We start from the raw sequence: 16,600 nt of genomic DNA, 5'->3' as shown, positions 1-16,600 counted from the left end.
CAATAACATTCTATAAGACATTGGATATACCCTGTGTTGTTGATGAAACTCCTTAATGTTGGAAGCTCCATGAAGCCCACACTCCAGTAGGAATGAGGTGACAAAGTTTGGAATCTTTTTGAGCAGGGCAGTATTACTGGCTTACCTGAAGCTACTGGTCACACACTTGAAGGTGTCTGGGAAAGGAAGACCTGACTAAAGTTGAACAAATCTGAGCTGGGATGGAAAGTGTGGAAATCAGGTTTGTGCTTCTCACCAGGAGAGATGCCTAGCTAGGAGCTCCCAACAGGTGTGTTCTAAGAAAAGTCTGTATTTACCTGCAGGAGAGTGTTTACTGCTCTGTATCATACATATCTGTTTTGCTTCTCCTCCTACGTTTCCCACTAGCTCATGAGCTCCTGTAGAGAAACCTGTCACTTAGAAGGTGCTCAATAATTATTTGTTAAATCAGTAACTGGATTGGTGGATGAAGAAGGGAGGGGCTTTGGGGATGGCCTAAATTCAGTCTGAGACTCCTCCAGCATAAATATGCATTAATTAGTTGAGCAAATTTTATTCAGATCCATTCTCCCATAACAGAGGAACTATGTAGGCTCATTATCTTTAGTGAATAAAATAATAAGCCTCAAGTACACCTCCAGAAGTTGGAAACTGAAGAGGTAGCATATGAATACCTCTGCACTGGGATCCACCTTTGTAAAGTGAGTTTTCCTCTTTTTAATCTCTTCTATCATACACAACATAAAAGTGCCTAGACAAATATTGACAAAAATGTCCATTAACATTAGAAAATTCCATGGTTTTATATTTCAGGATTGTATATGAAAGGCACATTAATCTGCCAGCCCAACCTTGTTTTTGCTTTTAGAATTTCCTGGCAGTTTCAGCAACCTTCAACAGTTACAGTTGTCTGTTCAGCTCTGTTTCCATTAATGAGAATCGGGGTGTTTTATTTTTCCCAGCGTAGGTCTTCTCTCAGGAGGGAAAAATGTTGTAAACCATCATAGAGTGAGTGTTCTTCATAAATCACTGACTTTTAAGGCTGATTTTAAATGATATAAATTCAGAGCAGATTTCTGCCCATCCAATGATATCAAAAACACCTCCTAAAAAGGAAATGTAAATTAAAAGACAGTGATACAGAGCACATGAGTCTAACAGTTCCTTACTGGCCAGCCTTGTACAAAAGCTTCAGAGGACACTATGGAAAGCCATTTAATGGCTTTTATTTGCATCATTTTCAGAACCTTCCATGAGAGACTTGGTTGTTAAAGGTATATGCTTTATTAAGAGAAGCATGTAGAACTTAGACAGTTTAAAGAAACAATTCGGTGAATGCATGTTGATAGGCGAACTACGTTGTGTCGACTTCTTTCTAGTATCCTTTATTCCAGCAAAAAAACATGACCTGATCCCTTTGTCTCATGGAGCTTATATTGTAGTAGGAGAGACTAAGGTTAATCCAATATGTCACTGTATAAAGTGTACATGGTGGTGTTGAGAGTGCACATGACAGAAGACATGATGTCTAAGCCGAAATCTGAAGGATCAATAAGAATTAACTAGGTGAAAGGTGGGAGTAGGAGTGAGGGAAACTGTTTCAGGTAGAGGGCACTTCGTGTGCAAAAAGTTTGCTGTAGTTGGTGATTATAGCACATACTCAAGGCATTAAAAGAAAGACCATATAAGCTGAGAACCCAGAAAGAGCAGGAGAGTGACAGAGCAGTGGGTGTGACACAAAAGGGAGGCAAAGGCTAGACCAGGAGGCTCTCTGTTTTGATCTTCATAAGGGCAATTGGAAGTCCTTGAAAGGTTTTAGGCCTGTGGAATGATATGAGCAGATGTACATTTTGTAAAGATGAAGTTGGATATAATGTAGAGAATGGATTAGAGCAGCCCAATAGAGACTGTAGATGAGAGGCTATTGCAATGGTCCAGGTAAGGTAAGGTGTTTTAGACTATGGTGGGAATGGGGGAGCTAGAGACACATGAGCAGAGTCAAGAGAAATTTAGAAAGTGTGCTACTGCAAAACACTTATCATTGGCTTGGTCATTAAACTCTTATTTTTCTGCAGTGATTAGGATAAGAAAGCTTCATGTTAATGCGATATTGTAGTGAACTGAAGCCTGTCATTATAAGAATTAGCAATGGCTAAAGGTTTATAATGTAATGCAATATTCTGAAACCTACAACTATGCCAAAGTAAATTTTAATCTTCTCAGATTTGGCTTATAATTGAACATCTTAAAATCAGCAAGGTCACAAGTCACCCTGTAGTGTTACAGAGGTGGGACCTGTGAGGACAAGATGTGTTTGAGCAGTGGTGTCAGGGCACGTGTATCAGAGGAGTGGCTTTTGCTAACAGATTTCTTTTCACTTTTGTGTATGTCTTTAAAGATTTTTTTCAAAGATGTTAAAAATCCATTTTATCTTTCAGGATTCTTAGGAATACATGTATGTATGTATGTGTGTGTGTACAAAGACATATACATGTATAACTATGTCAGTACTCATATATTTGTATAGCTTATATATTAAAGTTTATATATGTATTTTTATTTTAGATGTTTTATTTTTGTTTATTTTCAATATGTATTTTTATTTTTATATGAATTTTTATTTTTTAGGTACACTTATAATTATACAATTTAATTCCAAAAAATCATGGTAACTGGATATGATAAAATTCTTATAGTCTGTGTGGCTCTAACTAAAATTTTACCTACTTGAATAAGCAAATGAAGTCACTCGAATCCAGGCTTAAACCAAGTTTATTATTTTCTAATTTTCCACCGTATATTGCTTTGTTCTTTTTTCTTACCTACTTCATTTGATTGTTATATATTAATCATTTCACTGAATTTTTAATTCTAAGATGAAAAGATAAACATACCTTCTCTTAACGAGGCACAATTATGTTTCTAACTCCTTTTACTACCTTTGCTGCTTTCCCAGGATGAAAGTGACAAATCATTTTATTAGAAATTTTAATTTTTTCTAAAGAATACAACTTGAGAAAATTATATGGTATACAAATTGCTATTCAAAAGAGAACAGATGTTTGATGAAAGTACATCATAATTCACATGCCTGAGAACATTAGCCTGTACTTCAAGAAATATAATGTAATTCGTCCTAAAGAAGTAAAAGGCAATTCTCTGGTTGCTGAGAAGATCTTGGCCAGAGTCCTCTTGGGCATCTGTGTCCCTTGGCGATATTGATGTGTTTGCAGGATTGATTTATTGCTCTGAGATGCAGCCTGTACACATTGCTGCTTAATATACAAACGATGAACAGTATCTCGGAATGTATATTTTTTTCATTACCGTACAAAAGTATTTGACATTTTTGATTAGATTAGGTTTCTCCAATATAGAGAGAGGTTTAACTCTCTTGACAAGTTCATCAGGATCTAAAGTCTAGCCCCATACTGAGAGCTTAATCTTCAACTTTAGTTTTCCATGCACGTGAAACAATATTGATTGTTTTGGGGGTAGTCAGCCCATCTTCTGTACGTATATATGACAGCATAATACCATGTAGCATATGGTTGTGCAAATAGAAGCTGCAATGGCGAACACAGAAGGGTATCATCAGTCTACTCAGAGGTCATGTATGCCAGTAATTCATTCAGTAACATTAAGATACCCAGAGCAACAGAAATAACATATTTGCATAGTGCATTGTGGTTCACAAAGCCTTTCACACAGCATCTGTGATCTAATTCTTGTAGCAAATCTGAAAAGTAGGTCCCAAGAAAAAGGGTATTCGCTCCATTTTACAGATGAAGAAACAGGCTTAGAAGAGTTAATGACTTACCTAAGATCAGTGTAATATTTATAACATAGCATATATGAAAACAGAAAAGCACATTATTAGATGACAAAGCATGAGCCAAAAAAATAAAACAAATTACTGCCCTTTCAACTTTTTATTTCAAAGTTTCTAGGAAGTGAGTCTCTATGTCCTTTTAAAAAAATTGTTCATAAATGTACATTTAATGAATAAATGGAAATTTACTCTCTTACCCTTATTCAGCAAAAACCATCTATAGAAATGTATTTATCATTATTATTTTAATCCTATTGGTAAACTAAGAAAATTAAATAAAATGATGGGTTAGGAGCCTCCTGACGGTTAAGCTGGGCCACGATCACATGTACAACACACACGGTGAATCGGCGCCAAGGTAAAGAGATGAACCACCTTTAAACCCGTTAGCATCTGAAATGGCATCATGTTGGCCGAGACATTACACACTGCAAGGAAATAAATTACTCATCTTTTGGCAGAGCATTTTGTGCCACAGAGAAATAATTTTCTAAAGGGCACCTTGTCGAATGAAAGGAGGATTCAAGAGGTTCCCAGAGAGTCATAAACTCTAGAGATTCCCCAGCCCAGCAGCCAGCTGGCTACGTCTGTGTGACAACAAAACAGATGAGCTGTTGGAAGATTTGGACTTGGGCTTGCTGGGAAGCTCAGAAGTTACCTAGATCGTTTTTGTCAAAGATCAGTTATCGAGACCACGTATCCTTTTTTGCCCCAGCACCTTCTTTGATTAATTCTTGATTGATTCCATCTCACAGTCTGAAAAGTTATCTATATCTGCAGTCTTCCCCTTCATTGTGTTTCTGGATCTTTATTATCCAGGGTAAGAAAAATCAACTTAGGTCGTTTGTCAGAATGTATCGATGATGAGCCTTGCTGAAAGCGTCAATGGCCCTTGGCTGGTAAAGAACTCATTAGGAAATGAGCACCTAAGGCGTTTGTTTTGTTTTGTTTTCCTTCACCAGACTTCTTGAAAGTGGTTTTGTAGACCAGTAAAAGGATGACAATACATGTTTCCCTGAATTTTACAGTATGGCATTTATTTTCAAATCCAAGGGAAGCTGTTCCTGGGCAGTTTTTAAAAAACTTTTGATAATCGGGCTAGAGATCTGAGAACATCCTTTTGGCTACTTGTTTTACATTTGCTCCACATATTTCTGCCAAAACTCAACCTAAGAGAATGAATTCTATGTGGGAGCCAAATTCCTAGCCAAAATATTGAATGTAAGGATATCTTTATTTTTCCTAAATAAATAGTTAAACAGCTCTTATAAAGACCAAGATTAAACACAAGCCTATACAGTCTGGATATAAAGCCAGTACTTTAGAAGGAAGCTTTTTTTTTTTCAAACCCACTACTTGACAAGGTTTCTCAGAGTGTTTCTCACTCCACATTTAGAGGTTTAGAGCACCCTCTTGGGTGTCCCTTCTCCTTGTCTTTTGAGTCAGGCTCGGCCCCTGGTGTGCTTCTCTAGAAGGGCCTGGCGAGGTGGAATTCCTTATGTTTTCCTTCCTACCAGGACTCACAGACAGGCCCTCTTTCCCACATGCCTGTAATGCCCTTCCTCCATCACAATGGAAAAGGCCATTTATTTTAATTGAGAAAATTGCAAGATTTGCTGAGAATTAAGATATCTTGAATTCATATATTGGTCTAAGTTATTTTTAAAAGTGAGCAGAAACCTCTGGTTGGTGAAAGATGGAGGTTAAAAGAAGGCAAGGGATGAGCAGGTAGAGAACTGGTTAGGATCTGTTCATTTAAAGAAAGTTTAACTTTTTTTTCTTGTTTTAGCATAAAATCTGGGTTTGTATGGGTAAGATAAAGAATCCAAGCAGTTATCAACCTGAAGAAACTATTGCTAAGGAACTGGCTTACATTCATCAGAGCGGTCATTTTCTGGGCTAAAATTCACCCCAAAAGGGCCATTGTGAAACTAGCACAAGCCTGTCAAGATGAAGCAGTGACTTTGCCTCTGATTTCTATCTTTTCAGTCATTTTAGCGTCCAGCTTTTATGGGCAATGTTCCCTACTCCTTGGTCAGTTAAATAAAGCTGTAGGCGCTATGAGGAGTAAAAACCAATTATTCTGGTCCCTGGTCACAGCTTTCCAGAAAACTAGAAGAGCATATTTTTCCAGGTGGTATGAAGAGCCTCTTTGAGGTGCGTGGGTTTATATAAAGATTCTCAAAGGGGAAACATTTGACTGAAATGAGCATTGAAAGAGAGCAGAGCTGGGGATTAGAATCAAACAGATTCCCTTGGATGCCAATGTAAAACTCTTTAAAGTTTTGTGATTTTAAGTGCTGCTCTGGCACCAAAATCTGTAAGTAGATGGAAAAAAAAAAACCCTCAAGACTGAAGAGGAACTAGCCCTCTGTTTTTTCACTTTGGCCTCCAAGTGCCCTTGGCTCTCCTGCTGCATTTTCTACTCCTCCTTCTTGCAGTGTTCAGAATTTCTTTCCATACGGCATGTGTGCTCTTCCAGATGTGGATACCTTCCACGTTTCCCACAGCTGAACTCTAAGAGGGATATTTTGTCCTAAAATAATCTTGGGATAATATTTATTGCCAGACTGATTTAAATTCATGTGAAAAGGGCTAGTTACTACAAATAGTAAAATAACCTATTATGAGAATCCTATTCTAATTTAAAATGGAAACATACCTCACGGCTAAAGAATCTGCATAATACCTTGGAATTTTAAAATATATTTATTCCAGAGAATTCTAATTTCTCACGCCTATTATCTGCTTTTGTCCCATAGCATCACAACTCATAGTGGGAGATAGAGCATGTAAATGACTTCGATCAAATAATTTTAGAGGAGATGTATCAGATTTTAAATCTGATTTATATACGTGTCTCTTAAACTTAGTGGATGCCTGTATATTTACAGGTTGCTTAAAAGTAGGCAGTGTCATCTAATGCTATGTAATTATGATACAGAGCAGCACTGCACAATCTAAAAAATTGTTTTATTAAGTCAGTTTTTCTTGGCTTTAACCTACTCCCATGTGACTGTGGTCAGCATCAGAGCCTCAAAATAATTCACATCTTAATATCCCAGCAAGGCCAAAGGAGCAAATCCAAGAACTAGGTCTCTTCCAGTGTCCTCAAAACACCAGACATATGCTCTGAAGTTTTTCCTCCGGTATATATGACATTTATAAAAACTTCTGAGTGTTAAGGGAAACAACATCTAGAAATTTTCAACTTCTGCATCAGCTAAAAGAAAATCATTTGCTCAGTGTGGAACCTGAGAGCGAGTAATGCCAGGATTGATGCCTTAGAACCAAAGTCCTTAATTGGAGTTTATAATCTTTTACAGCTCTGATACGTAAGTTTGTTAAACAATTGTTTAAGAAACACGTGGTTAGCTATATTTTCAGCTGTAGGACAAAAATACCTCCAACAACTAATTCTGCAAATTCTGTCCCAATTCACAAAAATAGAGTCAAGCCAAGGCAAAGGATTCCTTCTCCAACCACAGACTCCTTCATCTGTAACCTATGATGACATCACCTCAAGCTTCCATGCCTTCTGCTCTCTTTACTCTGAAACTGCCACCACCTCTTAAAGACTTGAAAGATTCTCAAAGGGAAACCCATCCACATTTTATATATTCTTTGGGTATTCACACTACCCGTGTTACAGAACATGTGTGCTTATTAAAGGGATTTTCTGTGTTAGCAAGCAAGTTAGGGACTTGGGGGTTTGTCCGTGAGGAAGGCTTTGAAAGGCAATCAGATTTAGTCAGAGTGTGAAGATGGGGTCCGAACCCAGTGTCTATCCTGTACCTGGGAAGGTAGATCCACCTGCAGGTCCTGATTCTGAGGGGTTTTGAGTGTGGAGCAAAGTCTTTCTCCCACTCTGAGACCTGTCACGTCCGAGCTCCAGGCCAGGCTGCAAGTCGATTTCTTGTCTCCAGCTCTCCCTCCCCAACCCAGCTTCCCTCCTTGTCCACAGCACAGGGACTTTCAGGAGGGGTGTGTGTGGGTGTGTATTTTCTGAATGAATGAAATTTGATTCATATTTATTAGAGCTTTCTTTTAAAATTAGAACTCCCCTATCCTATCTGATATCATCTTAGACAAATAACTAGGTCACTAGGATATATTTTCTTCACTAATTATTTTATTACTAATAAAGTATTATTAGTAATATAATAATAAAATAAGTGTTTTACTTAAATAAATATGTATAAAATTATATAGTAATAATAATAAATAAAATGGTACTATTACTGATTACTAATACTACTTAGGTCATTGAATGCTTTATTTATACTTCTCAGAGGTAAATGTGTTTGAATTTCCCAGGAATTTTTTTTTTTGTGTGTGTGGTACACGGGCCTCGCTCCGGACGCACAGGCTCAGCGGCCATGGCTCACGGGTCCAGCCGCTCCGCGGCATGTGGGATCTTCCCAGACCGGGGCATGAACCTGTGTCCCCTGCATCAGCAGGCGGACTCTCAGCCACTGCGCCACCAGGGAAACCCCTCCCAGGAATGTTTTAATAGGCTAGTTGTCTATTCGAAAGCAGTGACCAAAATTTAGTATTTTCATAATGGCATTCCTCTATGAGTCAACATATGTAATGATTTTCAACCAGTAACTTCATTAGGAATTTATAGAGCACCTTCTAAGTAAGTGTAAGCCCCTACCCCTAAATACATTTAAGGCATTCAGATGTACATGTAAGTATTCAATTAACTCATGTAGAATAGATGAGCGATTAATCATGGTTACTATTCATTCATTCAACAAACATTTATGGAGTTCCCGCTTAGTTCCTGGCATCATTCTGGGAATGGCTAGTACAACACTGGATAGACAAACATCCCTGTGCTCTTGGAGCTTATTATTTACTAGCAAGAGACAGTTAAGCAAAGAAATAAATGAATAAATTAGGAATACAAGAATATCAGGTAATGATCTGTGCTATAGCGAAAATAGGTGTGTGCAAGGGTGTGATCTAAAACATAAAAAATAAAAAGTTGATGATGGCCTTTTTGAGGAGTTAACAATTGATCTGAGGCCTGAATGACAGGCAAGAACCTGTTAGGGAAAGCTTTAAAGGAAGAGCCTTCAAATTATTGAGCAGAAATGAGTTTGATGTGTTTCTTGGAGGGTAATGATGAAGAAGACTCCTGTTTAGAATATCAGGGGTGTGAGATGCAACAAAGTGGAGATACAGCCAAATGAAGATGTCCTGCAAGCAGTGTGGGTTGGAATCCTGGTGGTGGTGGTGGGGAGAGAAGGCAATGGGGGCACATATAAAAAGTAGTGTATGGTACTTACACAGCATGATTAGTACCTACTGGGACAGTGTAGCCGTAGAAAAGATGGAAATCCAGGGCTGAGTCATGGATGTGTCAGCCTTTAAAAGTAAAGCCGAGGGATGTGCTACAGATACCAGGAAGCAAATTAAGAAGACGCCTAGGAGAAAGTGGTACCAAGGATGTATTTCAAAAATGAGAGAATGGTCAATTGTGTTGAATACTGTTCAGAGATCTAGTAAAACAGGAATGAAAACTGAGTTAGCAATAGGGAAGTCCCTGTGACCTTCACAAGAGCAGTTGTAGTGGCCTTGTAGCTGTGGATAGTAACCTATTTGAAGCAGGTTGAGAAGAAAAGAAATGAGAAAAGGTAGAGATGGCGAAAGTTAACCATTTCACGTTGTACTGAGAAAGGGAATGAAGAAGTGGAAGCTGGAAGAAGATTGGGGCTCAAAGGAGAAATTATTTGTTCGATTACTTAAAAGAGAGTTACTAGAATATGCTTGTAAGTAATGAGAATAACCCAAGTATGGAGGAATAGAGGGAGAAATTGAGGCAGCAAAGGGAGAATAAAAAGGCAGAAGCAAATTCCTTGAAAAGTTAAAAGGGGTTGGCTCCCAAAGCACGAATGACACAATTAGTTTTTGATAGATGCAGGGAGTGACTAAATATGAAGACCACTTGACAATACAGAAATATTTCTGCATTAAAGTATTGAGAAACTAAAGCAGGCCAGGTGGAGCCACATGCATTTGCTGATTTGGGCCCATTTTTGACTTGTAAAAATACCACTTTTCTATTGCCCAAACTTACAATAATATGCTTACATAAAATAGCTTAGAATATACAAGTTGAAATAGATGATGAGCTCATGGATGTTTTCAGTTTTCTCTTTTTTTCTAAATTTTGTGAAATGTTTTCACATAATTTTGAAACAGATATAAGGGAAATATAAATGCCTCTTACATTGAATATTGCCTATTTCAGCTTAGTCTTTAGGTTAAGTCATAACGAATACCAAACAAAACAAAGACAGAATTAGATCCATGTAATCGTTCTAGTTTTATCTGATCCTCCATGTTTGTTCTAAAGGATTAAAACATCTACTGCATACCTAAAGATTCCTTAGGATCTGTTTCTTAGTGATTTGGATGTAAAAAAATTTAAATTAAAATAAATCCATATGTTGTGTAAGGTTTACCTTTAAAAATGTGTCCTTTGGCCTAATTGTTTATATTTTCTTTCATCCCAGGCTTATTTATATTTATCTTCCACTGTGCTATGAAGGAGAACGTTCAGAAGCAGTGGAGACGGCACCTCTGCTGTGGTCGATTTCGATTAGCAGACAACTCAGGTAAAGGAGCATGTTGGTGATCGTTTTTCTTACATCGGAGAGTAGTTAGAAACCTTTGTCATTTTGATTTTCTGTGGTCTGAGCAACCCAGTCCCAGTGGTAGCAAGCTGTAAAGGCAGTGTATATAGAGATGCTTAGTTGTAGTCTTAGATTATTAGGACTGCAAGAGATCTGAGGACGCTAGGCCTGACCTTCCTATTTTACAAAGGAGGAGCATGAATTCCAGACAGGTTAAGTGAGTTGCCCAAGGTTTCATGTCTAATTTAACAACTCATATATCCACTATACCATACATACCTTTCCATATTTTTGAAGTCTTTAATTACATTATTAGGCAAAGAGATCTTTCTCAATATAAAAAAATCCCGGAAGAAGAATATTACTTTTTTTTTTAACCACCAGTGGTTACTTCTCACCCTTAATATATTAAAGTATAATTTTAAACATAGGGTCAAAGTAAGAAACTTTTATCTTTCTTCAGGATGTTATTGTTGACATGTCAGTCTCTCGTGTGAGTCACTGCCAGCGTGTCAGAACATCTAATGCTCTGGATCAGTTACTTAAATAATGTGGTGATGATTCTTCAGGGCAGAGTATATTCCCCCCAAAGCAGACTCATGGAGAGATGTCATTTCTTTCAGACTGGAGTAAGACAGCTACCAATATCATCAAGAAAAGTTCTGATAATCTAGGAAAATCTTTGTCCTCAAGCTCCATTGGCTCTAACTCAACCTACCTTACATCCAAGTCTAAATACAGCTCTACCACCTACTTCAAAAGGAATAGCCACACCGGTGAGTCACTCTGGCCATGGTAAAGATGTTCTCTGGGACATCTTTGTGAATATTTTGTCTTTTTTAAAAATATTACAACCAAAATTGAATCTATATTACCAGAATATCATTAACTCTGAATATTTTTGTAACTTCATTTGCTTTAAAACTTAATTTTCCTTAAAAGGTATGGTCTCTTGTTTTAAAAAGTTATGTGTTTTTATTTAAAAAGTACAGAAATTGAGTTGTAGATTATTTCAGCATAGTAGGAAAGTTACTTGGCAAGTTGGCAGGGGAACAGAAAGAAATACCATCCAGCTTACATGTTACAGTTAAGACTTAAGTCCTTTGAAATATATACAAATATAAAATCATAATGTTGTACACCTAAAACTAATATAATGATATATGTCAATTATTCCTCAGTCAAAAGAGAAAAAAATACCTAAGTCCTTAACCATTGGAAGAGTTATTGGCAATTGCTCTTCAAATCACTGACTAAGTATGAAATAGGGAGCATCATACTTGGAAGGTGATACAGGATGGTGAGAAACACCGTGTCTTTGTTCATCTACTGAATCTTCATGATATTTACAATGATCACACTTTCTGACACTGAGCATGTATAGGAACAATCCTGAAGACAGTGTGCAAATACAGGCAGACCTTGGACATACTGTGAATTTGGTTTCAGACCACTATAATAAAGCGAGTATTGCAATAGAGTCACACAAAGTTTTTGGTTTCCCAGTGCCTATAAAAATTATGTTTACACTATACTGCAGTCTATTAAGTGTACAATACAATTATGTCAAAAAATGTACACACCTTAATTTTAAAAAGTACTTCATTGCTAAAAAAAAATGCTTATCCTGTCATCTGACCACACAGGGTTGCCACAAAACTTCAATTTATAAAAACTATAATTTATAAAAAATATAAAGAAGATGTGGCACATATATACAATATAATATTACTCAGCCATAAAAAAAATGAAATTGAATTATTTGTAGTGAGGTGGATTGACCTAGAGTCTGTCATACAGAGAGATTAAGTCAGAAAGAGAAAAACAGATACCGTATGCTAACACATATATATGGAATCTAAAAAAAGAAAAAAAAGATTCTGATGAACCTAGGGGCAGGACAGGAATAAAGACGCAGACGTAGAGAATGGACTCAAGGACACGGGGAGGGGGAAGGGTAAGCTGGGACAAGTGAGAGAGTAGCATTGACATATATACACTATCAAATGTAAAATAGATAGCTAGTGGGAAGCAGCCGCATAGCACAGGGAGATCAGCTCAGTGCTTTGTGACCACCTAGAGGGGTGGGATAGGGAGGGTGGGAGGGAGACGCAAAAGGGAGGAGATATGGGGAATATATGTATATGCATAGCGGATTCACTTTGTTATACAGCAGAAACTAACACAACATTGTAAAGCAATTATACTCCAATACAGATGTTAAAAAAATACTTTATGAAAGAAGGAAGCAAAAAAAAAACAACTGTAATCTATGAAGGACAACAAAGTGAAGTGAAATAAAATGACATAAGCCTGTGAAGACTATTTTGCAGTCCTTGATAGCCAGTGAGCAGTGTGAAAAGGTGTAATCCTTTAATAATTTCAATTGAAAATAGCAGAAATGCTACTTTTAAATACTAATTAAACCTCGAGCAATCAGCTCTCAACACTCAGCATCCAGTACTTTCCTAATTAAAGATGATTCTAAAAGGATAATGGAAATAAATTTTGTATTTGTTTAGCTAATTAATGTAGGCAAAGGCGAATGACACCAAAAAGATTCATATTTAGCTTTTTGCAGGCAGAGAGTGAATTGTGCAATGTGTCTATAAATGTTCACATTGCAAACATTTGAATTTCAAATGACCCGTATGTACATTTGAATCCTTCCACATGTCCTTGCTTGTGCCACTAGGGTCCCCACTGCCTGGGATTCAAGATAGCACTGTGGAAAAAAAGTATGAATGTTTACTGAGGTTTTTAATTCCAAGGTTAAGTAAAGAAAGATCTGAAAACTTGGAGCAGCTTAGTACAGCAGTTTTTAAAGTTTCTTGGAGTCAGGGACATTTTGGGGAATTGAATAAAAGCTGTGGACTCTCTTCCAGCCTTTGAGTGCAGGCTTTGAGTCCTGCACACAAACAGTTTTGCCTAAAATTAAGAGGTCTGTGCACTCCTGCTCGAAACACCTGTGTAAGAAAATTAATAACAGGTATATAGTCTGAGATAGATAATTCTACCTAATTGGTAGTTCCCTGGCACAAAACATCTTGTACAGTTGACTCTTGAACAACACAGGTTTGAACTGTACAGGTCCACTTAAACACAGACTTTTTTCAGTAGTAAAAACAACAAATAGTAGTACATGATCTGCAGTTGGCTGAATACATGGATACAGAACTGCAGCTACAGAGGAACCTCAGACACAGAGGGTCAACTGTAAATTATACTCAGATTTTCAACTGTGCAGGAGGGTCAGTGCCCTTAACCCTTGCCATTGTTCAAGGCTCAACTGTACTTATAATAAGTGAACTTTTTACTTTATTTAATCAGCCTTAAAATCAGTACTCATTTTGTTTCCCCTTCTAAAATGCAAATACTTAATGCATTGTAAGTCAGTTGTGAATGAATAGGAATTAGACCAATTGAATTGTTTTCCTCTTAACACAGCTAATAGTTGACCTAAAGAACCACTATTAAAAGGCAAAAGAAGATAACAAAGTACATAATTTGGAACAGAGGACATTTTGGAAGTATTAAAATATTTGGAAATAGTAAGCATCATGGGGAAAACTGACTAGAAGATAAAATGAATTGCAGAAATGGGGGTACCTAAGGAAAACTTAACTATTTCAAAATCTTGTGTATTTTTTTTTTTTAAGAATTCATTAATGTTTTTCTGTTTCTTTTAAAATCCTTGGGGTTAAATGGGTTTTTGTCAACAAGTATAAGGATGTAGTCAGCTGTATGACGTTACTTCCACGGTATAATAAATTCTAGTTTCCGATCAGCTGACGTACAAACGGTCTTCTGCGAGCTAGCCAGTTCTCAGTGAAACTGCTGACGTTCTTGGGTCACTCAGGGTGTGCAAAAAGTCACTGCATAGCATCATGGATATCTAGATGGTTTATTTCTTGGCATTGATTCATATGTTTATGGTGTAGATAATGTCTTCTAAGAGCATTCCTTCAACAAAAGTGGATCATTCAGGTAAACTTTTATTACTTCTTTGAATGCATGAATTTTTTGCAAGGTAGTAAGAGAATACTTGCATGGATTAAACTAAGACTCTTGCCGCACCAGCAAAGTTGCTTGTTCTTTACAATACTTCTCAGCTAGCACAAGGAAATTCCTGCACTGAGCTGGAGTTTCTGAAATTTCAAATGGTCCTGTGCTGTGCTGGCTCTTCTCTGCATGGGGGTGTCTGCAAGCCGCTCCTTCTAGGAAATGTACCATGCTCTGGAGTTAGTGGGTCACATTACCAGGTAAAATAATGAAAAAAAAAAAGCAGTACTTGAGAGGTTTGTTATAGAACAGAGTGAAATTCTTTACTTTTTCGCTGCTCTTATGAATTACTGGATATGTCACAGTACATTCACAGAAGTCATAAAAGAGAAATTGTCGATTCCAAGCCTGCTTTTTGAGGACTTTTGTCTACTTGAAATTTAAGCATAGGTGAAATAATAGTTCATTTCCCTAGCCCCTGGTTTTCAAACTTGCAGCCATAATCAAAATCTATATTATCCACCATATAATAGCTACCCAGAGGACTGGGAATAGCATATATGTTGAAATACAAACCTTGCTCAGAATTTTACCTACTTAGATGGTGAAGGCCCAGAAAATTGGGTCACGTATTTGGAATGGAGCTGGTCAAAATCTCTAAAAAGAATGTGACCCTGGAAGTTGTCAGCGAAGCAGAGTGATTGTATCCTTGAAGTTTCTTTGAGGATGTGTGGCTTTCTAAAAACATCAAGTACAAATTGTTCATTATTGAGATTTAAGTCAATAGAAAAATTCCCAACAGAAAACCAATGGCTAGTGAACGTATGAACTGAAGGAAAGCACAGAATCAATCAGCTTGCTGAGAGCCGAATGGGGAGGGGGCCTTATAAAATGCCTCCCTGAGCTTTTTTCTCACCAATCCTGGGACATGATCATTCCACCGTGCTTCGGTCTGCCCACTCTTCGCAAAGGCCATCTGTTCTCTCTTGCTTCCTTTAGTGGGATAGACACTCCATTTTCTATTTTAGCCTTCATTTTATTTAGTGTCTGCTCCAACACCAAGACCACACTTGAACAATCTGAGCCGTTTCCAAAGACAACAGATAAAATGATGATGGCTTTTACCAATTATTGAGGATTTTTAATGTTATGTCACTTACTGGGTCAAACTTACTCAAAATATAAAACACCTAGAGTGAACATTCCAATTTTTCAGCCATGATTCCTAGAAGCAGGTTTTCATGATAGAGTTTTTGCCTCTTCCACAGTGAATAGAAAAGATACAACTGTAGGGAACTGAGGACTTTGTAGAAGGTCATTTGCTCTTTCATTGATGTGAAATCTCTGTAGTTAATTTTAAGACAGCATTTTTCTCCAAAATGTGGAAAGCAGATACCTACAAGATACATGAAGACAGCCGTATGTATTTGTAGATAATAGTGCTTAGCTGAGTTTCAGGGCACTAGCTGTATCACTTTTAGAAAGCTTTGGGTCTAGGAAAATAATATTTAAATATGTGATATTGGAAAATTCAGAACAGAAATACATTTAGCAGTCCTTTATTGCTATCAATTGCTCTGATATTAGTGCTGCCAGCAATAACATCATTCTGAGACTGTAGCATAGTTAAAGAAAATATATACTTAAAATATTTCTGATAAAGATAATTTTGATTTTTATAATTTAAAAATAATTAATAAAAGATACCTTTTTTCTATATTGCAATCATTTCACAGGTTTTTTCCATGAGAAAATGTGTTCAAAATAGCCTTTATTTTTTTTTATTCACTTGTCTTTTCCAAAATTCTTTAAATTATATTTTATTAAAAATTGTATTATGAAAAGTGTCAAACATATGAAAAATAGAGAGGATAATATAATGAATCTCCTTGTTCATATCAACTCATAGCCACCTACACATTTTCCCCTCCATGTATTATTTTGAAAACATATCATAGACATCATATCATTTCTTCCACAGATATTTCAGCACCTTTTAATTCATTTGTTATATAATCTGTTACTACCTTGTTTGATTGATTTGCCACATATATTTTTGCAGTAATTTTCTGATTATTCTATTCACTGGCTCTTTGAAAAATACCACTTACAAGAATAT

The 16,600-nt window shown here is 36.8% G+C and overlaps 1 protein-coding gene across 6 annotated transcripts in view; it reads left to right on the top strand.

Moving 5' to 3' along the window:
- ADGRG6 (adhesion G protein-coupled receptor G6) overlaps nucleotides 1–16,600 on the top strand; it is a 136,962-nt gene that overhangs the window by 117,226 nt on the left and 3,136 nt on the right. For 5 of the 6 annotated variants that reach the window (XM_067701914.1, XM_067701916.1, XM_067701917.1 and 2 more), the window contains 3 exons: nucleotides 10,360–10,461; nucleotides 11,103–11,255; nucleotides 14,421–14,466. In XM_067701914.1, coding sequence (XP_067558015.1) covers nucleotides 10,360–10,461; nucleotides 11,103–11,255; nucleotides 14,421–14,434 — 269 coding nt within the window. In that variant the 3' untranslated portion in view covers nucleotides 14,435–14,466. The remainder of the gene's footprint in view (nucleotides 1–10,359; nucleotides 10,462–11,102; nucleotides 11,256–14,420; nucleotides 14,467–16,600) is intronic. The other variant, XM_067701919.1, reaches the window with a different exon arrangement.

Source organism: Pseudorca crassidens, chromosome 13 (assembly GCF_039906515.1).
Source record: "Pseudorca crassidens isolate mPseCra1 chromosome 13, mPseCra1.hap1, whole genome shotgun sequence".
Taxonomy (NCBI): domain Eukaryota; kingdom Metazoa; phylum Chordata; class Mammalia; order Artiodactyla; family Delphinidae; genus Pseudorca; species Pseudorca crassidens.
The sequence above is the reverse complement of the archived record's forward strand: the minus strand, read 5'-3'. Positions and strand labels throughout refer to the sequence as shown.